The 27796-nt window shown below is 35.4% G+C and overlaps 1 protein-coding gene across 4 annotated transcripts in view; it reads left to right on the top strand.

Moving 5' to 3' along the window:
- SCAMP1 (secretory carrier membrane protein 1) overlaps positions 1 to 27796 on the top strand; it is a 112453-nt gene that overhangs the window by 71999 nt on the left and 12658 nt on the right. For all 4 annotated transcript variants that reach the window (XM_081289799.1, XM_081289800.1, XM_081289797.1 and 1 more), the window contains 2 exons: positions 15233 to 15334; positions 16761 to 16878. In XM_081289799.1, coding sequence (XP_081145925.1) covers positions 15233 to 15334; positions 16761 to 16878 — 220 coding nt within the window. The remainder of the gene's footprint in view (positions 1 to 15232; positions 15335 to 16760; positions 16879 to 27796) is intronic.

Here is a 27796-nt window from a genome sequence, read left to right as displayed (position 1 = left end):
ATAGGTAATGTCATCTGTAAATTAAAAACTTTGTTTTTTCCTTCCAAACTGATGATCTTTAATTAATCTACTTTCCTTCTTCCTTTTGCTTTATAAAACGGATTTTTATAATAGTAAGAAAAGAAGTGAAAAGTGAAGTGAAGATATCCATATCTTCTTCCTGGTATTAATGGGAAAATTCATTATTAATTATTAATTCATCATTAATTATGATGTTAGCTGTAGATTTTTTTTTTTTGGTAGATACCCGTTCTATTTCCAGTTTGTTGAAAACGTTTATTATGAATGATGTTGGATATTTCCAGATGCTTTCTAAGTCTGTCGATATGATCAGGCAATTTTGTAAGAAACTGGATCAGTCTCTGGACTTAGGTCCTTAAGCTCTGGGAAAATTGTTTCATTTTTTTTGATTATTACTTTCTGGTTTCTTTCCATTCATTTTTATTAAATTACCATTAGTAAGATATTGGGACTCTTGGGAAATCTAATGTTCTTATTTTTCTTGTATTTTCCATTCTTTTGTTTTTTTCCTATTTAATTGGAAATTAATTTTTTTCCTATTTAATTGGAAATTTCCAAGCATCAGAATGATATCAGTCTTTTTAATAGCAACACTAAGGTGAAACACAATGGAGTAGTGCTTTCATTCCAAAGGAAATATAAATTCTAATCTAGAATTTGATACTCAAACTATCAAATTAAGTGTAATGGTAAGGATATTATATATTTTGAAAAGTTTATCTTTCCTGTATTATGTCTTAGGAAACTACTGGAGTAGCTCAAAATGAGGAAATAAACCAAGAGAAAGGAAAACACAGGATTCAGAAATAGGAATTCTAACCTAATAGAGAGGTCCCCTTCATTCTCAGGATAATAGATGGCAAATGGGAAGCCAGTCTAGGACTCCAGCAGTTCAGATGTGAGCATGTCAGAAGGCTTGAAGAGAAACAACTTCAGGAAGATGAAATTGGTAGAATTCCAAATTAATTTGAATGTGTTAAGAAGAGATTGATACAAATTAAGGAGTGAATAGTGGTCAGTTAATAATAGGTATATATAAAAAATCAACAAAAGACAATTGCCAACTGTGGAGAACTTTAAATGGTTATGCAGGATAGGAAAGCTGGTTATATAGGATCCTTCCTATCTCAGCTGTGAATAATATGACATAGTCATAATAAGAAAGCAGTTATGTTAATCTAACCAAAACTGTGCTGATCAGACTTTTGGGAAGATGAGGAAAACAGCAAGTATCCATGTGCATAATAGAGGTTGAAATGGGGAAAAATATAAATAAAAGCCAAATTTTTCTTTTCTATAATAGTAAGTTACTAGTTAATGTTCAAATGGAAAATCAAGAAGTAGCAGGATAAGTATGCTACTCAGAGATGTGGAGGTCAATATCAAAATCATAAATTAAAATTTAAATCAATTAAATTTTAAATCAAAATTTAAAATGATCAAAAAAATTTTAAAATTTTATATCTGGGGAATGGCAGTTGGGGTGGAAGAGCTATAAGGGGGACTGCAAGACTTCGATTTTTCAAACTACCGTGTAGAATTGACTCAAATATTGCACACATGATTTTTTAAAAAAATCTATTATTGAAATATGACCTGAGATTCCCTAGCAGCCCTGAGTTCAATCCCCAGCACTACCAAAAAAGAAAAAAAAAAAAAACATAAAATCAACCACACTGAGAAACAAATAGAGTTTTTTGCATCTGGGTAGGACCTTCAACTGACCTTCAATAAGTGGGTTAATATTGCAGGATCCCTTCATCAGTGTGTTCCCTGTGTGACTAGGTCTTATGTGTTGTAGTGGTTTATTTTTCTGAGAAGCAAATGTTTCTGATTGATGTTTTCTACTCCCCCACATGGAATTAATTTAGCTGCCGGTTTTCTTGGAGGTTAGCATCAAGGCAGAAGACTGGGAATCATCTAAATATTCATAGTATGAATGTTCACTTAATTTCTCTGTTTTTCAGTGTGCTTGTGCATGGCTTGTTCTGATGCCCTGTTTTTAAGAATCCCTTTGGTTGTGTACTTTCTGAATAAACTGAACCAATCTTATAAGAGGGGAGAGGGAAGGATCTGGGGGTCAGACTGCTTCTTACAGTCTTTCAGCTCATCTTCTTGTTTTTACCTATGCCTGTCTTTGCCTTACAAAATAGTTGGTGTGTCTGTCTAGCTTTTTGAGCTGTTCTAAGGTTTAAGGAGTTTCTAAGGTTAGGGAATTTAAGTTTAGTTCTTCGTTTTCTCCATTGCTGACTTGGGTTTTAGTTTTTGTTGTTGAATCAATTATAAATTCAGCTCCTTTGCAGTTTACAAAATTCTGTTGCTGTCCTCTTCCCTTTTGTCCTTATGGTTGTTTGGTTTCTTGTTTGTTTAAAAAACAACTTTTTTTTTTTTTTTTTTTGTAGCCCTGGGTGGAAGCCAGTGCCTCATGTATGCTAGGGGCTGCTGTAGTTTTTTTTAAACCCCTCTCCCCGCTAAAAAGAAAGAAAGAGAAACCAAATTACTTAGTGTTTTCTTTGTAGAAGTAAACTTTCAAGTAGAAGTAAACTTGTTAAATATATTATTTTAATCTATTTTAAAATTGGACTGTTTTGTTAATGGACATTGGAAACTAAATATAAATGAACAATAATGCCTTTTTTTCTTGAAAAGCAGTTCAAACCAAAAAATCAATTTAATTTTTTCCATAAAAGTACTTACTGGGCTGGGATTGTGGCTCAGCGGTAGAGCACTTGCCTAGCATGTGTGAGGCCCTGGGTTCAATCCTCAGCACCACAAAACAAACAAACAAACAAACAAACAAATAAATAAATAAATAAATAAATAAATAAATGTATTGTGCCCAACTACAACTAAAAAAATTTTTTTAAAGTAATTTTTGAATATAAACATAAAACATATTCAAAGTTATAGAATAAAGTTTCATTCTTCAGTCTAAATTAGACAGTCTTTGGACTTAGTAAATTACAAAACATCATTTCATTAAATATTTTTTACCCTCTGTTTGTATGACCAGAAAAAAAGATAATTTTTCTTTTGGATTGCAAAATGAAATCTTAAACTCTTTCTAAGGAAAAATAATGTTCTTTCTCTCCCTGAAAAAAGAATCTAGTGCTTATATTCTCTTGTGTGTATATGAATATATAGTGTTTTAGAGTCTGTAAGTCACTATAAATCATGTTCAATACTTTATATTGTTTAATCTTTATAACGTTTTTTTTTTTTAGTGTGCTTAACCACTGAGCCACATCCCCAGCCCTTTTTATTTTATTTTATTTTATTTTTATTTTGAGACAGAGTCTCTGTAAGTTGCTTAGGGCCTCAGTTGCTTTGGGCCTCACTAAATTGCTGAGCTGGCTTTGAACTTGAGATTCTCCTGCCTCAGCCTCCAGAGTTCCTGGGATTATAGGCATGTGCCACCATACCCATATCTTTACAGTCTTTTGAGGAGATCATCAGGAGCTGAGTTTTGACCCATCCCTTCAAATTAGAAATTGAGAGCTCTGTGTTCCTTCCAACTTTATTACATTTACAATTTTTTTTCCAGTGGATTCAGGTGTTTCTTCTAAAGTTTAGCTTTAGACAATTTACTAAGTGATGTTTACTTCTCAAACAGTTATTTAACCAAGTTAGTGTTTACTACAAAGTTTTGTGCTAGCACAATGTTGGCAATGCAGAGAAGAAAAGTGATCTGTTAACTTTGTATGCAGGTTATTTCATAATACTTTTTCTAAGAGTGATCAAAGGACCCTTGGGGTCTTTCTTTCAGGGAGATTACCACTCCCCTTTTCTAATTATTTTTATTTGGGAAGATGCTTTCTTTATTTTCAACCAAAATAATAATATAACAGATTGAGTGCAGAAGCAGATATAAGAAGCCATGTAGACAGCAGGGCTAGGAATTTTAAAACTCTTGAAACTAAATCTTCTGCGTACACATGAAAGAATGGGTATTCCGCTGTTGGTTATGTAATGTACCTCTTTATTCTTGGTGATAATGCTTTTTTCTGCAATCTATTTTATCTGATATTGCTACAGCAACTCCAGCTTTCTTTTGATTCATCTTTGCATACTTTGCTTTTAACTCATCTAGGTTAGATATCTATTAGAAAGTAACTCCTTTGGGTTGGCATATTTGGGTCTTTTGCCTCCAAGTTGGCAATCTGATTTGATTACTGACAGCCCCGGTATGCATTTAGGAGAAAGTGTATTTTGAATTTTGATCTTTTCTGAAGTAGTGAAATGTGATGCAATATTATTTTGTGATACTGGGCAGCTCAAAGGGCCACAGCTCCTAGCCAGCCATGTGTATGATCATGGGTGTAAATAACCAATACAGTGTATTGTGTTGCTAAGCCATGCAGTTTTGTAGGTTAGGATATTAAGTGCATTTTGAATTATCTGCAGTGTGTTTATGCCATTTCATTTAGTATAGTTAACAATCAGATTGGATTAAAATCTGCAGTTTTATATTTGAAAGAAACAACTACTCTCATCCTTTTGCTTTCCTTTGGATCAATAAGTTGTTAATGATTCTGTGTTCTTCTGTATTTCTTCATTATATATTCCTGTTCAGATCTCCTTTTTTTAGTGATCCCTCATGTTTATAATATACATCTTTAATCATGGTCTATATTCATATAGTATTCTCTTTCATGTAGATTGTCAGCTACCTCCCAACAAGATAATTTGGCTTATTCCCTAAAGCCTTGGTGCAGTTTTGTTCTGTATTTTTGTGTATTCCAAAATACACAGTACATTGCTGCTGCTTTTACTTTAGTCAGTCAGTTGTTTCTAGAATTAAAAACAAAGAAAAATGAATTTTATATTGGCCTTTATTAGTGCCATTTCAACAACTTTTATGTGTGAGTCTTTTTTTCTTGATTGTTTTGTCTCTCGAAGATATTTTTTCCCTTGTTTCTTTTTATGCCTGGTGATTTCTTATTGAAAAGCTGGACATCTATTGAAAACAATAGAATGAGATAAATAAGAGTCCTGCTTGGAAATGGCTGTGCCTTTTCCCTTGGGCTAGGCTTGTAGTAATGTGTGTAGGTGGCTGAATAGGTTTCAAGCAGTACAGTCAGGAATTGATCTGAGTTTGGGTGTTTGGTTGCCATGTACACCACAGACTTCAGAGTCCTTTGGTGTTATTCACGTGTAAGGTGAGGCTTGGTTTTCCAGAGTCTTTTTTTTTTCCCCTTTAAATGTCGGCTCCACTAACTTGGTCTCCCCTTTGTGCCTATAGGTCTTATTTTACATTTTCTCTCTCCTTCTAGGAGTACCTGCTGCTGCTTGTTACTTTCTAACTTGTTACCCTGGTGAAGGTGGAGGGGGTTGAGGAGAGAAGGAAGTTCTCATTCTGGTTCTGCCTCAGCTTTAGAGACATGTCTCTGGAATGTGGTGTTTCACTCTTATCAGTGACCCTGCCCCTGTTTTTTTTGAACTTAAAGAAGTTTTAAAAGCATTTTGGTTTTTCTTTTTACCATCTTTAATTTTCTTATCTCTTTTTTCCCTCCACATTTTTTATTGGTGCATTAGAGTAGTACACAATCATGTGAGTTGTTATATATTCACACACACACACACACACAGTAGAACAATATAATTTGGCCAGTGTCACTCCCCAGCACTTCCTTTCTCCCTTTCTGTCTCCCACCTTTATCTATAGTTAAAAAATAAAATCTTCTTCTGTGCACTATTCTTTTTAAATGCAAACCTGTTTGTGAAGACATTTTACTGCCCTGTCTGGCATCATTTATTCTTTAGAGTAAATCAGCACTGTCATATATTTCCCTCTTAAAGACTAGCTGAGAGGCAGAAGGAGATGTTAGTAGTACTGTTAGAATATTTGAGATGTTCAGTAAGTATTTAAAAAAATAATGTTGGGCACATAAGATTAGTTTAAAAACTTTTTTTTTGATGAGTCAATTCTAGATTTTAAGTTCAAGTTTTAGTTTATTCAATGAAAGTTACTTGTTTTGGGCAATATTTCATGAGACATATTGTTTTTCTCTAGGACATTTTACTTTAAGAGGTAATACATATTTACTAACTTGACCCACAGTAAGTTTAAGATAGTTTATTTAGAATTTGAGGATATGTTCACACTTACAGGAAGAGTTTAGGGATATTGCAACATAGATGATTGAATAGGGAACTTGTAGTGTAAGTATGATAGGATTATAAAGTAAGAGGATTGATAGTAAACTGTCTTTTGTGACATAAGAAAAAAAAAAAGACACGCGTTGAATAGCTTCCAGATTTAATATTCTAGATGGTTCAAAACCCAAACTCTGTTTAGTGTTCTTTGTTGAAATAGATGGCATATTTGTAGAAAAATGTTTGAGTTTTCTGTTTTATAAGAGCATAGCCTATGTAATATCCTGAAAATAGTTTCATTTTGACACAGGAGCTCACCAATTTTGACTTCCGTTTTCCTTTAAATTATTAGTTTTGTTGTTCAAGGTTTATTAAAATGGTTGGGTACTGGCTTATTGTAGCTATTTATACTTCCTACATTGACTGGTAATGAAATCATGAGATTTTAGTTGTATCAAGAAAATCTTTGCCTATATCAAGTAGTAGTTTAGTGATATTTCATTCTTTATTTTAGTTTTTATGTATTTATTTAGTGATAATGGGAATTGAAACCCAGTGTGCAGGGGCTGGGGATGGGAGGAGTGTGCTCTGACACCAAGCTACATCCTCAGAGCTTTGTTTTTTTTTTTTTTTTTTTTTTTTTTTTTTGTGTGTGTGTGTGTGTTTATTTTTTATTGATTTTTTTAAATTATTTTATTGTTGGTTGTTCAAAACATTACATAGTTCTTAATATACCATATTTCACAGATTGATTCAAGTGGGTTATGAACTCCCATTTTTACCCCGTATACAGATTGCTGTGTCACATCAGTTACATTTCCATTGATTTACAAATTGCCTTTCTAGTGACTGATATATTCTGCTGTCTATCCCATTCTCCACTGTCCCCCCTCCCCTCCCCTCCCCTCCCCTCCCCTTCTCTCTCTCCATCCCCTCTACTATAAATCGTTTCTTCCACTTATATAATTTTTCTCCTACTCCTCCTTTCCTCTTATATGTAATTGTGTATAACCCTGAGGCTCACCTTCCAATTCCATGCAGTTTCCCTTAACTCTCCTTTTCCCTCCCGCCTATCATCCCTGTTTAATGTTAATCTTCTTCTCCAGCTCTTCGTCTCTACCCTGTCCTTGGTTACTCCCCTTATATCAAAGAAGACATTTGACATTTGTTTTTTAAGGATTGGCTAGCTTCACTTAGCATAATCTGCTCTAATGCCATCCATTTCCCTCCAAATTCTATGATTTTTGTCATTTCTTATTGCAGAGTAATACTCCATTGTGTATAAATGCAACATTTTTTTAATCCATTCATCTATTGAAGGGCTTCTAGGTTGGTTCCACAATCTTGCTATCGTGAATTGTGCTGCTATGAACATCGATATAGCAGTGTTCCTGTAGCATGCTCTTGTTAGGTCTTTAGGGAATAGACCGAGAAGGGGAATAGCTGGGTCAAATGGTGGTTCCATTCCCCGCTTTCTAAGAAATCTCCATACTGCTTTCCAAATTGGCTGCACCATTTTGCAGTCCCACCAACAGAGCTTTGTTTTTTAATAAAAAATTTTAAAAAAATATTTTGCTCAGTTATCAATGGACCTTTAATTTAATTTATTTATTCATATGCAGGGCTGAGGATCAAACCCAGTTCCTCACACATGCCAGGCAAGTGCTCTACCACTGAGCCACAACCCCAGCCCCAGCCCTTTTTATTTTTTTTAAAACAGGGTTTCACTGAGTTACTGAGGCTGGCCTCCAACATGTGATTCTCCTGCCTCAGCCTTCTGAATTTCTAAAACTACAGGTATGTGCCATCATGGCCAGTTAGTCTTTTTTTTTTTTTCCCAATTAGCTGCAAATATTGTTTTGTCTATTTTGTCTTCCATGACTCTAAAAGAGAATTTTCAACAATATAAATCATTGCATATGAAAATAAATTTTGTCATGTCCCTTTTTATATGAAACACTACATTAAGCAAATGGGGTTAATTTTTTTAGACAATGATGTTCTATTGATTGATAATTAGATTTCTTGTAGAAGATGGAATGAATTAAAATAGTGTCTTAGAGGTAATTTTATCAGATGGTTAAGGACATTAGCTATAGATAGGCAGACAAGTTATCTATACTGTTTTTGTTAGCAGCTGTGTTTTTGGATTATTTAATCTCTCTAAAAGGAGTCAAATGGAATTGGTACGAGTTCCTACCTCATGGGGGTGTTGTAAGAACTGAAGGGACAATGCTTGTGTTTATTGAGGTCTCTGGCACATAATGCTCAAAACAGGTTAGCTATTTTTGTAAAATAGTCAAGTATAGAGGATCTGGAACTTGAGCCCAGCTGTGGGTTGAAAATTGTATCATGCCTCCCTGCTTTTGGCAGAACACAGATGGGAAGAAGATAGAGTTCAGGATCCTTTCCATCCTCCTGTTTTTATCTGGGCTCAGGTAGTGAGTGGTTCTTAATAGTTTTAAAGCCATGGACTCTATTATAAAATCTTAAATCTTTGAACCTTCTTCCTTAAAAACACACACATTTTGCAGATTTTTTTTTTTTGCATGATTTGTGGGGCTCATGGTACTACCTTTTCAAGTCTGTTTCTGGAATCCCTGTTCTAGAGAATGAACTGATTTCAGCAGTTATTAGAGGGAAAGTAGGGCTGATTTAAACAATCATGGATTCCAAGATTCCACGTGACCAAGACAAGTAAAGCAGCCGTGCTTCCTAGGTTTCTTTTTATTCTAATGCCTTTGCCTCATCAAAGACTTCATATGTTACTTGGTACTAGTAGTAGTCATTAAGTTGTCCATGTTCCAGAAAGTTTCAAGATCTTTTCAGCAGCTTAATCTCACATCTGGGAGCAAAACAGTTTATTTTGGTGCAGGATTATAGTAGTACAATTAGTGGTACTAACAAGGAACACTTATTAGTTGTTTCCTATGTGATATGTATGCATCTTTACATGTATCATTTTATTGGAACAAAATTAGGTTCTACTGTCATCCCATTTTGTAAATGGAAACACCTTGGACATTTTGCCTGAAGTTAGAGTTAAGTGCGTTGGATTCAAACCCTATATCACTCACTGAAACTGGATTCTCTTAACCACTATTTTGAGTTGCCCAAAGCACAGGCAATAGTATTTTAGTTAACTGTAAGTTAATGTATAAAGTATGTTATTTCTTTTAAAATCATGAAATACTTTGTCTCTCCCTGCTCCCCCAAACTGTAGTTATAATTACTATCTCTGATATTGTTTTGGTTTGTGAAATAAACTTTACAAGAACATATAAATCTATTTTCTGAGATTTATTATGATAATTTAGGGAAGAAATTTTCTGTAAGCCTATGCTACAACGTGGCAGAACACATTAAACCAAAACCACTGGTTTATTTAAAATTCAGTTTTCAAATAGGCTTTGACCTGAAAAAGCCAGGATGTAAGTAATGGGAGGTTTTATTCATTCATTAATTCATTCACACCAGGAAATATATTATTTAGGTGTATTTATTAAGAATGAATATTCATGGTTACCACAAATACTTCCTTGTAAACTGAGGCAGATTACAATTTAAAGCACTTAGCTTTTATCAATTTATATTGTTGTTCTGTGTCTTTACTTTCTTACCTCTGTGATTTAAAATGGTTAAAGGAGCCTGAGGGTGTAGCTCAGTGGTAGATCACTTCCCTAGCACGTGCAAGGTCCTGGGTTGGATCCCTAGGGTGCAACAATAACAACAACAACAACAACAATAACAACAACAAAATATTAAGTACAAGCTATATTATTTAAACAGTTGGCTTCCTAGTCTCTTCCTGTATGTAAGACCCATTGCTTTTAGTGATGAAGGCCAGTAGAGAAGTCCTTCTACCCCTAATTATGATTTTTCTTCTGGTCCCTTTCTAATCCTGGTTCAGATAAACACCTCCTGGGGGATCTACAGACTCTTTCAGAGTTCCTCACCTTGATCTACCTTTCCCTTATGCATTTTGAATGAAAATTATGTTCCTGTGATGATTGCATTGCTTTAGCTTGTTAATCTACACTTTACAGAGTTTCCTACATTGTACAGAGTTCAGTATATTGGGAATTATAGTTAATATGCTTTTTAGCAGTGTGACTAAGTCAGGTTTTTGCATGTCATTCCTTAATAAATTTTAGATTTGTTGGGGAATTGCAATCCCACATTGCAGAATTTTTTTTCACAAAAGTCAGATTCACTTTTTAGGTATCATTTTGATTTATAAAGAGTTATATTTTCAATGATTGCTTGTCTAGCTAGAAAATGAGGCAACTTTTTCAAAGTTTGACTGATTTTGCATTTTCAATAATTTGGACATATCAGAGGAAGATTTTGTTCTTCTTGAAAATGAGTCCATATATTTAAATAAGTGCTGGAACACAGTTTTCTATTTTAGAGAACTTTGAAGTATTTTTTTATTTTTTTGTGGTTCTGGGGATAGTATTTATATTAGCATGGTCACTGTACAATAGAATGAATTTTACCGTTTCCTTTTTCAGGAATGATGTTTGTTAGACAAATAACATAAACACAGTCTGTTGAAAAAATTATTTATGGGTGGGAGTATAGTTTAGTGGACGCCCTGGGTTTGATCTCCAGTATCACAGAACTAAAAAGAAGAAACTCATATAGGCTTCTTCTTCTTTTCATTTTTTGGCTATTCTGAGCCTTTTAATCTTCCATATTAACTTAAGGACAGTTTTTTTTTTTTCTAATTCTGTGAAGAACGTTCTTGGTAATTTAACAGGGATTGCATTGAATCTTTGGATTGCTTTTGGTAATATGGCCATTTTAACTATATTAATTCTGCTAACTCATGCATGTGGGAGGTCTTTTCACCTCTATTGTCTTCTTCTATTTCTTTTTTGAGTGTTCTACAATTTTATTTATTTATTCTTTTTGTTGTTGTTCTTTTTAAATTTGTTGTAATTAGTTATACATGACAGCAGAATGCATTTTGATTCATTATACACAAATGGAACACAACTTTTCATTCCTCTGGTGTACACAATGTAGAGTCACACCACATGTACAATAATACATGTACCTAAGGTAATGACGTCCATCTTTCCTGCCCCTTTTTCTTTCCCCTCCCTTCCCCTACGTTCCCTTTGCCCAAAGTTCCTCCGTTCTTCCTGTGTCCCCGCTCCCGCCCTCTCCTCCGCCATTATGGATCAGCATCGACTTATCAGAGAGAACATTTGCCTTTTGTTTTTTTGGGGATTGGCTTACTTCGCTTATCATGATATTCTCCAACTCCATCCATTTACCTGTAAATGCCATGATTTTGTTCTCTTTTATTGCTAAGTAATATTCCATTGTGTATGTATACCACAGTTTCTTTATCCATTCACCTATTGAAGGGCATCTAGGTTGGTTCCACACTTAGCTGTTGTGAAGTAAGCTGCTTATGTAGCCTTCTTGAACAATAGAAGTAGACAAAATGGGGTTCAAAGATTTTTGAGGGTTCCAATTTATCAGTTTCACATACTAACTATACATTTGTGTGTACTCATTATACATACCAAAGAGGAAGGGAAGCCATCTGTATTTGGAAGTGATATTTTAGAAATATTCTTTTAGTAGGACTTCTTAATTTTTAAAAAACATACTTGATATCCTTCAAAAGATTTTTTGGGCTGCTGTTGTAGCTCAGTGGTAGAGCACTTGCCTACCATGTATGAGGCACTGGGTTCAATTCTCAGCACTTCATATAAATAAATAAAATAAATATCCATTGACAACTAAAAAAAAAATTAAAGATTTCTTAACTAAAGTTATAGTGAAGCAGTTTCAACTTCTAGAATATATCTGTAGATTTGGAAGGAAAAGATGGCTTTTGGGTAACTGAAATAATTGTGAAGCCTTTAGAAATTAATCAAGAGCCTTTTCAGCATATGTATTATGTAATTTTGCTATTCTGGTTTCTTGATACACAAATAATAAAAGTAAAATATTTAACAAGAATTAAGAAAATACTAAGTTATATTTTTATACTCTGATAAAGATTAGGGAAATAGGAATGTTTCAGAAGTGACTTCCTCAAAACAGTAATAAATAAATAAACAAATAAATAAATAAATAAAGTTGATTATTAAGTTAGTGATATTTTGTTTCCCAGAGAGATGAGGCACATATGGAGTTTCTATTTGGTATTAATAAAAATAGCATTTTATATTGTGGGTTTTGCTGTATATTGTTTTCATTGGCAGTTTTCTTGAACAACATGTCATTAATTAATACTAACTTTGCTTAACATATTACTGATAGAATTATCAACTACCATTTGATTTAAATGACTAATGTAGAAAACATTATTATCAAACCATTAAAATTGCTCTTTTGTTCTTTCAAATAATGGCTCATTGTGGAGCAGGAACAGGGAAAATGCAAGATGAGTACAGATTATCAAATACTAAACAGATTTTAAAAGGCTTAAAGCTGGAACAATTTGAACAACAAAATAAATGATAGTTTTTTATTTTAATCTAAAGAATAAAATATATATCTATGAATTCATGCTATGGAAATAAATGATTAAGAAATAGGTTGGGGAGAAGGAACAGAAGAATTTCAAATGCTCATAATCCACTCATGTTTTTGTGTGACTGTTCTTGCATTGTCTCACCCTTTAGCTTTTGGGGGACATCACATATCCAAACCATAACAGACATTTATTATTACCACTTGTATTCAATATTGCGTTGCAAGTTCTCGCCAGTATAATTGGGCAAGAAAACGAAATAAAAGGTATTCATTTTAGAAAGAAAGAACTATCTTTTTCATAGATCCATGATCATCTATGTAGAAAATATAAACAGATTCCAGCAGGCTCTTTTCAGGAAATAAGACATGGTGATTCTAGAAGGTAAATGTAAAATATGTAAAAGCCTTAAAATAGATAGAACAACTCTGAAAAGGAATCATGAAGCCAATAAACTAACACTACCTAATTTGAAGACTTTGAAGCTTAGATTGTTTCAGTAACCAAAATAGTGTAATATTGACATAAAGACAGACAAAGAAAAACGGCACAGAATAGAGCATCCAGGGGCTGGGGATGTGGCTCAAGCGGTAGCGCTCGCCTCGCATGCATGCGGCCCGGGTTCGATCCTCAGCACCACATACCAACAAAGATGTTGTATCCGCCGAGAACTAAAAAATAAATATTAAAAATTCTCTCTCTCTCTCTCTCTCTCTCTCTCTCTCTCTCTCTCTCTCTCCTCTCTCACTCTCTCTTTTTTAAAAAAAAGAATAGAGCATCCAGAAATGAATATAAATCCACCATAGACCAATGATTTTTGAGAAAGATTTAAAAAAACAATGCATTACAGAAAAGTTATCATTAAGAAATTATGCTGGCTGGGTGCAGTGGTACCTGCCTGTATCCCAGAGGCTCTGGAGGCTGAGGCAGGAGGAGCAAAGTTCAAAACCAGCCACAGCTACTTACAAAGGTCCTAACCAACTTATTGAGACCCTGTCTTATAATAAATTTTATAAAAAGGGCTGAGGATGTGGCTTAGTGGTTAAGCAACCCTGGATTCAATTTCTGGTACCAAGTTAAACAAAGAGTTTCAATTAATACCTTGTGCAAAAAAAAAAAATAATTCATAAAAGTATAGACTACAATGTAAAGCTGAAAAAGTTAAACTTCTAGAAGAGAACAGAATTATTTCCTTGGCTTTTGCACAGATTTTTTAGATACAATAAGAAAATCAAGATCCATAAAATAATGAATAAGTAGAGTGGAATTCAGAAAAGGCAAAACTTATCAAAAGCTGCTCTTTAAGATACTCTTCCCTTTAAAAACACAGATAATTGTCATACATACATACATCAAATTGAAAAGCCATGGCTGGGAGAAAATATTTGCCAAGCATATATATAATAAAGAACTTGTGTATATAGAATCTATATTATAAAAACTCTCAAAATGCAAGAATAAGGGGGAAAATAATTTAGTTAAAACATCAGAAAAAGATTTTAATAAATAATTCACCAAAGAAGATCCACAGATGACAGGCAAAGATGCTTAACAGAATTACTTGCTAGAAAAATCAAAACCAAATAAGATACTACTATACATACATTAGAATGTCTAGCACTAAAAAGACTGACATTACCCAGTATTAGTAAGATGTGGAGCTGGAATACTCATACCCTGCCAGCGGAAATGTAAAATGGAACAACCCCTTGATAAAACAGATTGCAATTTCTTCTTAGAAATTTAACGAACACTTCTGTGTCTCTACCTTTCCACCTGTAGGTAATTACTCAGGAGACAAAGAAATGTATATTCATATGAATTCTTATATAGTAATGTTCATAATAACTTTATTTGCAGTAGTAAAAATCTGCAAACAACCTAATTGTCCATCGATAGTGAATGAATAAACTGTGGCATATTTATACATTATTAAGCAATTAAAGGGAATGACTTTCTGATACATGCCACAGCATGGATGAATCTGGAGTGTTATACTCTATGATCTCATGTGTATAGAGTTCTGAAATAGGCAAAATGTGATGACAGAAAGCTGCTGGTAAAGTAAGGGGGAGAAAAAGAGAGGGATTATCCAGAAAACTTGGGATATGCTCGCAGTATTGATAGGGGAAAGTCCAGGCATGTACATGTTTTAATATGCATATATTAAATAAGTTTCAATATTATTAAATTGAATATTTTAAATATTTATACTTTATTGTGTATTATAATTCTTGTGAAGTTTGTTTTAAAAACGAAAGCTGAGTTGCCAAGATGGATTTTGGTGCAGTTAGGAACTGAAAGAACAAAGTAAGATTGGAATGATATTGAATATTTACATGAAAGGTTCAAATAAATTATTATAATATTACTATTTTAATTTTAAGCCTAAGATTATTGCCACTTTTTTTTGTTTGGTTATGTTTTTATTAGTGCATTATAATTTTTTTTTTTTTTACAGTTGAAGGGTTTTTTTTTTATTGGTTGTTCACAACATTACAAAGCTCTTGACACTTTTTTAAAGGTTTGAATGACAATCTGCATGTGAATACAAAATTAATGAGAAAAATGACATTTCTTCTTTCTTTCTCCTTCCCCCTCTTTTGTTTTTCAAAGGAGTGACAGTTCTTTCAGATTCTTTGTATTCTTCTTCGTCTATATTTGTCAGTTTGCTGTACATGTGCTCCAGGCTGCAGGATTTCATAATTGGGGCAATTGGTAAGTTTATTTACTTTATTAGTTTTAAGTTGTTAATCTAATATTTGTATATAATTTTTGTATCCTAATATAGTTTACACAGAAAAGTCAGATCAGCCAAAGCAAACAAATAAGATAAAAAAAAAATAGCAAGGAACACAGTTTTAACATGTCCCAAGAGATGTAGCATTTGGACAAACCATTCCCTTTGAAGATTATGTTCCCATTTTATAAAACGGCACATTCTATCTTCTTTAAATAAATTGTGCATGATTACTTTCTGATAGCCACACGCATAGCTCTCCTGCTCCCACTGCTTCCTTAACCCCAAGCAACCACTAATCTGTTTGTCATTCTGATCATTCTATCATTTTATGAGGGTTACTTAATTGGAATTATACAGCATGCAACTGCTGGCTTTTTTACTCTGAATAATCCTGTGGAGAGTTATCCAAGTTGTTCTGTGTATCAGTAGGTTCTTTCTTTTTATTCTTGAGTAGTATTCCATGGTATGGATGTACCACAATTTGTTTAACTATTCCCCAATTGAAGAACATCTGGATTGTTTCCAGTTTGAAGCTATTATGAATAAAGCCACTGTGAGCATTCATGAGCAGGTTTTTGTGTGAATATAAGTTTTCATTTCTCTGGGATAACACAATAAACAGTTGGGCCATAGAGAAGTTGCATGTGTTTTTTTCGTTTGTTTTTGTTTTTAAAGAAACTGATAAACTGTCTTCCAGAATGGCTGTACCATTTTATAATCTCACCAACAATTATGTGTGATTCAGCCTCCACCTCATTTAGTGTTGCCACTATCTGTTACATCAGCCATTCTGATGAATGTAGTGATATCTCATTGTGGTTTGAATTTGCATTACCCTAATGACTAAAGAAATTGAACAACTTTTCATATGTTTATTTGCCATCTTTCTGTCCTCTTAGTAAATTGTCTCACCATGTGTTTTGCCTATTTTCTAGATGATTTTTTTTGTATTGTTGAACCATAAAAGTTATTTTTATATTCTAGAAACTAATCCTGTGTTAAATGTGAGGTTTGCAAGTATTTCCTTCCATAATTCGGCAAAACTTAAAATGAGCATTTAAAAATATGGCTATGAACTTACAAGCTTAAACAGTGCAATAATGTGGTGGTAAACACTTGGGGCTCAGGGGTTTCATCTGCTTTTGAATTCAGATTATGCTTTATTAGCTGTGAGAACTTGGGCACTGAGTACCTCTGTGACCCAGTTTCTCATCTGTAAAATAGTAAAAATAGCACCTCTCTTATGAGATTATAATCTCATTAGAATTAAATGAGCTAATACATATAAAGAAGTTGAACACTGCCTGACTCATAAGTGCTGAATGTCGGTTAGGTATTATTTTTAAGAAGTCTGCATTAACTTATCTGCTTAACTACACTTTGCTTTTGATTATTTTGTAGTGGTTGGATTTCATCCCTTACTGGTCTCAACCAAAACATTCCTGTTGGAATCATGATGATAATCATAGCGGCTCTTTTCACAGCATCAGCAGTCATCTCACTAGTCATGTTTAAAAAAGTAAGTGCAGCTTCATGTCTGTGATTTTTCTCATGAGCCTGATGCAAAGATCTTGTTCTCCCATTTTGTGTAACCTCAAGTTGTTTTGTTGTTCTTGTGCAAGTTTGCTCTTCGAGTATTATTTTTTACAATGAATAATTAGGCACAGAGCTGGACTCGGTGGCACGTGCCTATAATCCCAGCGGTTTAGGAGGCTGAGGCGGGAGGATCTTGAGTTCAAAGCCAGCCTCAGCAACAGTGAGATGCTAAGCAACTCAGTGAGTCCCTGTCTCTAAATAAAATACAAAATAAGGCTGGGGATGTGGCTTAGTGGCCGAGTGTCCCTGAATTCAATTCCTAGTACCAAAAATTAAAAAAAAAATAGTTATGCACAGAACACACTTACCTTAGAAAAATCATGTTTGCAACTTCCAGGAAAAAAAAAAAGGAATACAGATTGAACATCCCTAATCCAGAATCCAAAATTTGAAACTTTTGACCATTGACATTATGCCCCAAATGAAAAATTCCACATCTTACCTCACATGACAGACACATTATAAAATTATATAAAATAACCCTCAGGCTATGTGTATAAGAAATGTATAAAGAATAAATAAATTTCATGTATAAATTTGGCTTCATCCCCAGGATATTTCATTATGTATTTGCAGGTATTCTGAAATCTGAAGCACTCTTGGTCCCAACCATTTAGAATAAGGATATTCGACCTCCATTTTTAAGACCTTTTAGCTGAAGGCTGCTTTTATGAATTGGACAGCCAACCAAATTTTAAAATTTTTGATCTTTTATGTTTTCCAATTTCTGTTTTGAATGAAGCCTATATAGCTTCTTTTTTTCTTTATCCACATTTTTATTGTTGCATTATAGTTATGCATAATGATGGGATTTGTTGTTACATATTCACACATGCACACAATATAACAATATCCCACCATTATGCATTTGCTTCTTCAAAACAGAAATATTGAATACCTACCAAAGCACTTTTTGTGATTTGTTCTAGTGCTGTACTGCTTCTGTCAATGCTTCTATTACCTTTTTTTTTTTTTAAATATATTTTTATTTGTAGATGGACACAATGCCTTTATTTTACTTATTTATCTTTATGTGGTGCTGAGGATCAAACCCAGGACCTCCTGTGTGCCAGGAAAGCACTCTACCACTGAGCTACAGCCCCAGCACATCCCCCCCCTTTTTTTGGTCACTTCCTGGGATACCTTCAGAACATTTTTTATAGGTCACTCTCATACCCTGCCCCCTTCTTTCAGTCCATTTCATATGTAGTTTCTATATTAACTAACATTGTGTAGATTTTTGGTGTGAATCTGGGGCTGGGAATGAGATTGTGGTGGTGGTGAGAAAAAGGACTAGTGGTGACGTTTCACAACTCCTGGAACCATATTTTCATCTCTAGTCAAACTGTACTGTTGACTTTCCTCAGATACGTCCCCAGCCATCCATTCCTTCACCCCCCTTGTCATTGGCTGTGCGTCTTAACCCAATACTTCATTTTCTCTTATTCCAAGACCAGCTCAGATCCTGCTGCCTACTCTATAGAATCTGTCTCATGACTCCCCATCTTTGGGATTATGCAAGTCTCTCTTTTCTTGGGGAACTTTCTGTCTGTTTTGGTCACTCTGGGACCTGAACATAAGCCAGTTTATATGCCTTGTAGAGCATGTATTCTGGGTACCCAGCTTGATAAACCCCTCCAGGGAGGACCTGTCTTTTAGCATTGGAATTAAACGAGGAGAGCAAGAGCTTTGCTTTAAAACCATGCAGCTCAGGTTGAAATTCTGATGCTTCACTTAACAGCTGTGTGACCTGAGACAGGAGCTTATAGCCGCTCAGGTTCAGTGTCCTCACTTGCACTCCAAGCTGCCCGAGAGCAGGGCCTTGGTCACCTCTGTGCTTTCAGCTTGGATTCCTCACATCTGAAGCAGTGATAGGCAGTGATTAGATATTTATTGAATGAAAGAAGAAATGGGAATAGCTACTTTTATGGGGTTGGTGTGAGGATGAAATGAAACAATAAATGCAAGTTATGTGGCACAATTACAATTAGTTTTCCTTTTTGATCTTCTTGACTCACGTTTTACCCTTTGATATTCAGGTTCTGGTTTAGGATTTTCTTGTGTTTTGCAAGTAATTAGCTTCCTTAATTGTGAGGGCTGGTTAGGTGAGTCTGGGAAGAGAAACGAATGAATGGGCACCACCATCCTGTGACTTAATGGCTGTCGCATAGGAAAGGGAGCAGAGGAGCACCTAGCCAAGTTTTGGAGGTCTTCCTAAGTAATTAAGTCCATTTTTTTTTTGCTGTTTTTTAAAATGAAATCTCATAGTACTGCCCAGGCTGGCCTTGAACTCCTGGGCCCAAGCCATCCACCTACCTCAGCCTCCTGATTACAGGGCATGTGCCACTGTACCCAGCTATGCAGTCTGTTGAAGTGTTGCCTCAGCTGAGTTAAAATGATATCTCTCCATTATTGTAATTATCTAAATAAAGGAATAAGGATAAGAGAGTAAGTAGGTACCAGACAGTGAGCATATCAGTTCATATTTAGTCACAGGATGTAACATGACAAATTTAGGGACTTACAAATAGCTCAGAATGGATGGAAAAGGAAGTTGGTGTATAGATTGGGGCAAAGAAAAATGTGGGGTGTTGGTGGTTGAGGGTGGGGAGTTGAGAGTGAACATGTAAGTGCAGTTCTGTCCTGCAGAGTCTTATTGACTAGGAAACCTTGTTAAGAAGTTTGAATTGTCTCCATAAAGAGGTGGTGAGCCATAGAAGAGTCTTGAGGAGGAGAGTAACTGAGTTGATCTGATTTGAGTTTTAGAAGGATTATTCTGAAATAGATTTGGGATTTGGGGAGCAGGGTTCTAGTACTTGGAAAAACCAAGGCTGGGAGATGGGCTAGGCAGCTAGTTAGTAATGATGTTGACCTGAACTAAATATAGTCTGCTAGGAGCCACAAGCAGATAAATGATGCATGGCACCTTTGGTTGTAAAGTGACTCCAGCTAGCCACTGAGATGATATGATTATGTTAAGATTTACATTCATATGGAAATTGGGCTCCTGCTGTTCACCTTGGCCTGCTACCGAACTCATGTTACGGGACTCCTGGAGAGTTCCCATTGGTTGGGGAAGGATAGTAGGAGGAAATTCCGGGGGGAGGTCCGGGCCCCCCGGTTCTGGGGGACGCGCGGTTCCGGCAGACGCCCGCGTGAGAGGACCTGGTTTGGCTTGCCGGCGACTACGGAGTATTGGCGGCTTTTTCAAAAATAAAGTTTTGTTCCTGCTTGAGTGGCTCGTGATTCTGTGCCCAGCTGACTGCGGCAATAGTCAGTAGGAAAGTGAGCAGGTAATGATTATTAATTCAGCTAGGGCTTGTAAGTAGTGGATAAAGGATGCCCTCCAAGTTTTTAGATAATGGGCCTTTCAGGAAGGGAGGGTATAAGAAGAGCAGGTTTGGAGATCAAGTGGTTTCAACCTTTTATATGGGGAGTGTAAAATACTAGTGGGACATTAAAGTCTAAGTATTTGGTAGGCTTTTGGATATACAAGTAAGGAGCACATGGGCTGGATTTCTAGACTGGGAAGTATCAACTTCCTAAAGTAAGTGAAGCCTGGAAAGCGCACGGAGTGAGAAGAGGGCCAAGGGTGGAAGATGCCCACCATGAGTCTGCTCTGGGAAACGTGGAGAGGATTTTAACTTAGCAGTAGTGTGTGTGGGGGGGAATAGGTAGAACAGCTGATCTGGAGAGTCAGCATGGTGGAAGCCTTCATCCTCGGCTGCTGTGTAATGGACTACTAAGTGCAGTGCTCCAAACTCCATCCTGGAATTCCCTTCTCCCCCATTTTCCAGGTACTCTATTTTTCAGGACCCAACCCATGAAAGAAATAGTTGTAGAGCTGTGCTCATATTCATATGCCAGGCATTCAAAAATATTACTGTTTCTCAAATAAAAGAATTGATCTTGGAATTATGTTACACACTCTGATATTTTGGTTGTTTTTTTTTAACCTCATAGTTAAAGAAGTTATCAGCTACCTCATTTTATATGTGTACTGTCTGTTGGTGCTGTCCAAATCTTTAAGCTAACCTGGGGGAGTAGGGGGGACCAGGGGACACCAGGGATTGAACTCAGGGGCACTTGACCACTGAGCCATATCCCCAGCCCTATTTTGTATTTTAATTAGAGACAGAGTCTCACTGAGTTGCTTAGTGCCTCACAATTGCTGAAGCTGGCTTTGAACTCACGATCCTCCTGCCCAGTCACTGGGATTTCAGGCGTGCATCACCACATCCAGCTAGGATCTCATATTCTTTACCTGTGAAACAAGGAGTTTAGATGAAGTGATTTTCTGTATCATTTATGAAGAAGAAGAAATGGGAATAATATAAGTGAAAGTATAATCTGAGGTGGCTTTAGTATTTTAATGTCAGACATATCTCTTACAATGATAGAAATTGAGATCCAAGAAAAACAACTGATTTCTTCTTTTTTTCTTCCATAATTGCTCAAAATTGGCTATTTAATAACACATTCAAAAAATCTTTTGGGGGTATGTAGCATAGTTTATAACCACTAGGGGTCATATTCTTCATAAACAGTTAATGCCCTTGAAAAGTTACCTGTGCACAGTATTTTGGTTCTAGAATTGTTGGGTTTTATAAGGCTGTTTCTCTTTCCAGCTCCAGCCAATTGTGGCTCTGTGGTATATGTTTGTTTTAATGGAAAGAAAAGTAATACTGAGAATTTTCTTGTTACTAAGTTTTGCATAATTGGAATAGGTTATCATTATTATATAGAGTACCCCAAATGTCTGTATTTCTTCCATAGTATCATTTTATAATCCAAGTTTTAAGTACGAAACAATATATGCCTCTTGAACATCTTCATAGATAAGGAAACAATTCAACCCTCATTTTACACAAATAGATTTCTTCTGTTTTCTCTCAGATTATTTCTTAATTATCTTTTTTTTAAAGGACTGATTTCTGTAGTAAACTATTAGAAAGAATTGGATAATGGTTTGGGGCCAAAGGAGAAGATACCATAAATGGGTCCACCAATAATAAATAAATGCTTCACAGGAAATTATTAGGGGAATCCTAAAATTTTTCTCTTCTTATAACTGGTAAAAGAGTTAGAATGACTTAATATAGGAGTGATTAATACATACTAAATAATTTGTATTCTTTTGGAACATGACTTTGATTTTCTTTTCCATGAAATTTGAAAACTTATTTATGAATTTTCATGTTCACATTAATAAAAATTATTAATGATTTTTTGCATCTTCAAAGAATTTTAGGTAAATATTATTTTCTTCTCTAGTAATGAAATTTGTTTAGGTGCTTTAAATTCGTTCTTTTTCATTTACTTAAATTATTCAGCAGATATTCTTTTAATATGTGTAGGAATATGGAATTAGGCATATGATCCAGAATAATGACAATAAAGACTCATTAAAATTGGTGTTTTACATAAGAAAATGCTCTGTGACCATATTCTATTATATATAAAATGATAATATTCTTAGATTAAAAGTGACTATTATGCTGGGCACCGTGGCACATGCTTCTAATCCCAGTAGCTTGGGAGGCTGAGGCAGGAGGATCGCAAGTTCAAAGCCAGACTTGGCAAAAGCAAGGTGCTAAGCAACTTAGTGAGACCCTGTCTCTAAATAAAATGTAAAATAGGGCTGGGGATGTGGCTCAGTGGTTGAGTGGCCCTGAGTTCAATCCCCAATCAGCGCCCCCCCCCCAAAAAAAAGTGACTTACTTTCATTGAAAGTATTGTGCTCAGTGCTCATTCTCCCCCAGCTTTTTTTACTTTATTCTGGACCTAGGATAGAAAGCTAATAATTTTACTCTTTTTCTAGAGTCACATATAGGCATGCTACTCTTTTCCTCTCTGTGTCTTTCTCAGAATGATGCAGCATTATAGCCTTTCCTGATAAGGAATCAATTCCAGATGACTCACATTGCCCATTGAAATGCTGATTCAAATACTTAACATTTTCATGCAGAGGACACATGTATGTGGAATAATACTTTTTGAATTCATAGGGAAAAAATGGCCCTCCTGGGCCTGGGGATGTGGCTCAAGCTGTAGGGCAGTGCGTGTGGCCTGGGTTTGATCCTCAGCACCACATACAAACAAAGATGTTGTGTCCGCCGAAAACTAAAAAATAAATATTAAAAAAATTCTCTCTCTCTCTCTCTCTCTCTCTCTCTCTCTTTTAAAAAAAAAATGGCCCTCCTGAGCAGTTTGTTTCTATACTAGCCTCAGTTGGTGTCTTTATATGTTTACTTTAAACTCCCCACCTTTTAATTTTGCCATGTTGGTGATAGAACCCAGAACCTCACATATGCTAGGCAAGTGCTCTACCACTGAGCTCCACCCAGCACATAATTTTTATATTCTTTTTCAGTAAGTACTAGTTACTTAGTTGATACTGACTCTAGTCAATATGTTATTGTGTGCCGCAGTCTGGCTGGGCACAATTCAGGAGCCATTTGTCAAAAGAAACGAACTTTATTTTTAGAACTACAAACACCAAACAAAACAGCTCCTCAGGAAAAAACCCTCAGAGCCCAACTGCCACCACCGGCTTCCCACAAGCCTCTCACCCCCACACAAACCTCACCACCTCCCACAATCCTCCTGCTCTTGAGGCTGATTGGCTGGGTCGCGTGGGCGGAGCCAAAGAAGTCCCCTAATGAGCAGCTCCATGGAGGAGCCAATCAGCTAGATGTTGCTGGGGCCGCTGTGAGCCAATCATCAGCTGGCAGTCTGAAGGGCAGGGAAACAGCCCAATGAACATCACCGCAGAGGAGCTAATCAGCTAGATGTTGCTGGGGCCGCTGTGAGCCAATCATCAGCCGGCAGCTGGAAGTTTGCTGGCAGCTGGAAGTTTGCTGGGGCCCCTTTGGCTGTGGCTCTCAACATCTCCCCCTCTCTGTTTAAACAACAAGCATGTATCTTAGGGACCGTGCCTGCCTTAGGTTGTCCAATACTACATATGGTCCTTACCCGTCATTGACTACCGGTCCAGTATACAGCCACACCTGTGGAGAGGTCTTTGTCATGACAAGCAGAAGGGAGGAAGATACACCAAGCCAATCGATGGCTCTTGTTGGAAAAATTGTACCACTGATGACATCATCAGCAAAAATACCCCAACACTACCACAAGTCGCTGCACCAACAGATAGTTCACGATGCATACAAGTGAGTTCACAATGCATACAAGTGACACATAGTTTAGGCAAGTTCTGCAAGCAGTTCAGTGATGGCTATTGCAGAAACTGTAGATTAGTTTTATCTTTGTCTTCACCGGCACTGGGATGAAGATAGGAATTCTAGCAATAATGGCTAAAGGAAAAATTATGTAACATTCCAGAAGGCACTAAAAGAAAACAATTTTCTTAACAATTTACATTATCTTGAAGAGAATTATTAAATATAATGAAAAGGAAAGGTGAAAGTAAACAAACAGATCTGTTAACCTTCTTTTTTGTTTACATATTAAAACAATTCTTAACAGTTATTTACCCAATTTAAATTAAACCATTTAAATCACGTGAATAAAAAAAAATTTGGTTCCATTTTTTCATGAGCGCTCATCATATATGATATATGGACATACGTACATTCAAACATATAACACAAAACACAAGTGTGCACACATAATATAATACATACAACACATAACATAATAGTAAAGGCCTTATAACTTTTTACAGGTGAAATCTCCATTGCAATGTTTAAAAACTCTATAGTCAAAAAAAAAAAAATAGAACTGATCAGCAAAACATTAACCTAGGTCTGTATGAGCTCAAAAAACAAAATAGAACTTCATGATATGGGAAAGGGCAATAATAAAATAGATATTGAAAAAAGCATCCTGGTTCTGTCGCAGATGTAAGGATAGCCAAATTGGAGTTTTGGATATCAGCTGTTATGGATTTGAGCCAAATCATCTTCTTTTTGGTCTGTAGAAATCGCTTTAGTTAATCTCTCTGGAATCCAAATCGGCTGCTGTTCTCCCTGTGGAAATACACAAACAGGCCCCCGACTCCAGACAATCACTGGGTCAGGATTTTAGTTAATCTTTCCGGAATCCAAATCGGCTGCTGTTCTTCCTGTGGAAACACACAAACAGACCCCCGACTCCAGACAATTACTGGGTCAGGACCTTTCCATTGTCCTGTTAGAATATCTTTCCAAAGTACCTTGGGCTTATGTACATTTTTTGGACACATATGCCTTTCTGCAGCACTAAGTCCTGATGAATCCAAATTTAAAAAGTTTAGAGTAAAAAGGGTTATTTTAAGTTTATCTTTGGGGAATATATACCCCTTCCCAATTCCGTCTTTTTGCTTTAATAAGTACATTTTAATAGTTTGATGAGCTCTTTCAACTATGCCTTGTCCCTGTGGATTGTATGGGATTCCTGTTATATGAGTAATTCCAAATGATGAGCAAAATTGTTTAAAAGAGGTAGAAGTATAACCAGGGGCATTATCTGTTTTTAACTGTTTTGGAATGCCCACAGTGGCAAAATTTTGTAAGCAATGAGCTATAACATCTTTAGTTTTTTCTCCAGCATGAAGGGAGCCCATCAAAAATCCAGAAGAAGTATCAACTGTAACATGCAAATATTTTAATTTTCCAAATTCTGGCAAGTGTGTGACGTCCATCTGCCAAATACGGTTAGGTATCAATCCTCTAGGATTGATTCCAAGATTAACTTGTGGTAAAAAGGTCACACAATTTTGACATTGTTTTATTATTTTTCTAGCTTGTTCCTTAGTTATTTTAAAACGCTTTTGTAAAGCATTAGCATTGACATGGAACCTTTTATGAAAATTTATAGCTTCTTCTAGTGTAGAGAAAATATGTATGTCATGTGTAGTTTTATCTGCTAAATCATTGCCCAAACTAAGGGCTCCAGGCAATCCTGTATGTGCCCTGATATGTCCTATAAAGAATGGCTCTTTTCTGTCCCAGATTAAACTTTGTATAGTGGAAAACAAAGAGAAAACAGTAGAAGAAGGGGAAATCATACCAGCATCTTCAAGGGATACTATAGCATTAACTATATACTGACTATCAGAAAATAAATTAAATACAGAATATTTAAACATCACAAAAGCTTGTAATACTGCATTAAGCTCTACCTTTTGAGCTGATTGTTTGGGTACTAAAAATGTAAAAGTTTGATCAGGTGTAACTATTGCTGCTGTACCATTATTTGACCCATCAGTGAATATATTTGGAGCATTCATGATAGGTGTTTTTCTTGTCATTTTTGGAAAAATTACAGGATGCAATGACCAAAAAGACAATAAAGGATTAGATGGTAAGTGGTTATCAAATGAAACATTAGATTTGCACATGATTATTGCCCAAGTATTTAACTCATTAGCTAATTCATCAATTTGATTCATAGTATATGGAGTAATAATTTTATTGGGAGAAATTCCAAATACTCCCTTTGCTGTTTTTATTCCTTTGAGTATTAATTGTCGTACAGCCTCAGGATACCTAGTAAGAATAGTGTTAGGAGCATAAGATAAATGTATCCATAATAATGGACCTTCTTGCCAAAATACTCTTGTAGGAATATTTTTTGTTGGTAGTACAATAAATAATAAAGGCAAACTTATATCAATTCTATCCAAATGCATATTTTCCATATATGTTTCAATGATTTTTAATGCCTTTCTTGCTTCAGGCATTAACATTTGGGGTGAATATGGATCTGATGGACCTTTTAGGATATCAAATAAAGGTCCCAATTCTCCTGTTGGAATACCTAGATAAGGCCTTATCCAGTTTATGTCTCCTAATAACTTTTGAAAGTCATTAAGTGATTTGAGTTGATCTACTCGTATTTGAATTTTTGGTGGACGGACCATGGTTGAGGATAATAGAACTCCTAAATAATTAGTTGGAAAATTTAATTGTACTTTATCTATTGCTATCTCTAGATTATAATTTTTTAATAAATTTGTAAGTGTGGCATAACATTCTAGCAATGTGTTTTTAGCTTTGTGTGCTAATAATACATCATCCATATAGTGAAATATTTGTAGTTCAGGATTTTGATTTCTAAGTGGCTGGATTACTTTGTTACATAAATTTGACACATAGTTGGGCTGTTAGCCATCCCTTGAGGGAGTACTTTCCATTCATATCTCTGATCAGGACCTTCATGATTCAGTGCAGGGATAGTAAATGCAAAACGTGGACTATCCTCAGGATGAATTGGAATTGAAAAAAAACAATCTTTAATATCTATAACTAAAACATACCAAGTTTTTGGCAAAGCAGACAATTGAGGAATCCCCGATTGAGCAGGTCCCATAATGACCATTTTATTATTAATGGCTCTTAAATCTTGCAATAATCTCCATTTACCAGATTTCTTTTTGATGACAAAAATGGGAGTATTATGGGGAGATACAGAAGGTTGTATATGTCCTTCCACTAATTGTTGTTTGACCAGATCATGGGCTACTTGTATCTTTTCTTTAGTCAAGGGCCACTGAGGAACCCATACTGGTCTTTCTGATTTCCATGTAATTTTTATTGTCTCAGTGGCCCTTTGTGAAAATCTAACCCATGTCTGTCTGTTCCTTGATCTATTTGTATTGGTGGTGCTATACCTTGTTCTTGTTTTTCTAATCTTTTTCCTTTCCTAAAACCTTGTCTAGCCATAATAGTGGGTGCATTTTGATTGGTGTTATTTGTTAATGTCAAACCTAATTCATCTAAGACATCTCGTCCCCATAAATTTACGGGAAGATGATCCAATACATATGGCTGTATAGTTCCTTCACATCCTTCAGGATCCTTCCAATCTAATACCATTGCGCTTCTATGGGGATTAGT

The sequence above is a fragment of the Spermophilus citellus genome (assembly GCF_964194105.1).
Source record: "Spermophilus citellus genome assembly, chromosome: 1".
In the NCBI taxonomy this organism is placed as follows: domain Eukaryota; kingdom Metazoa; phylum Chordata; class Mammalia; order Rodentia; family Sciuridae; genus Spermophilus; species Spermophilus citellus.
This window is presented reverse-complemented; position numbering and strand designations above follow the sequence as displayed.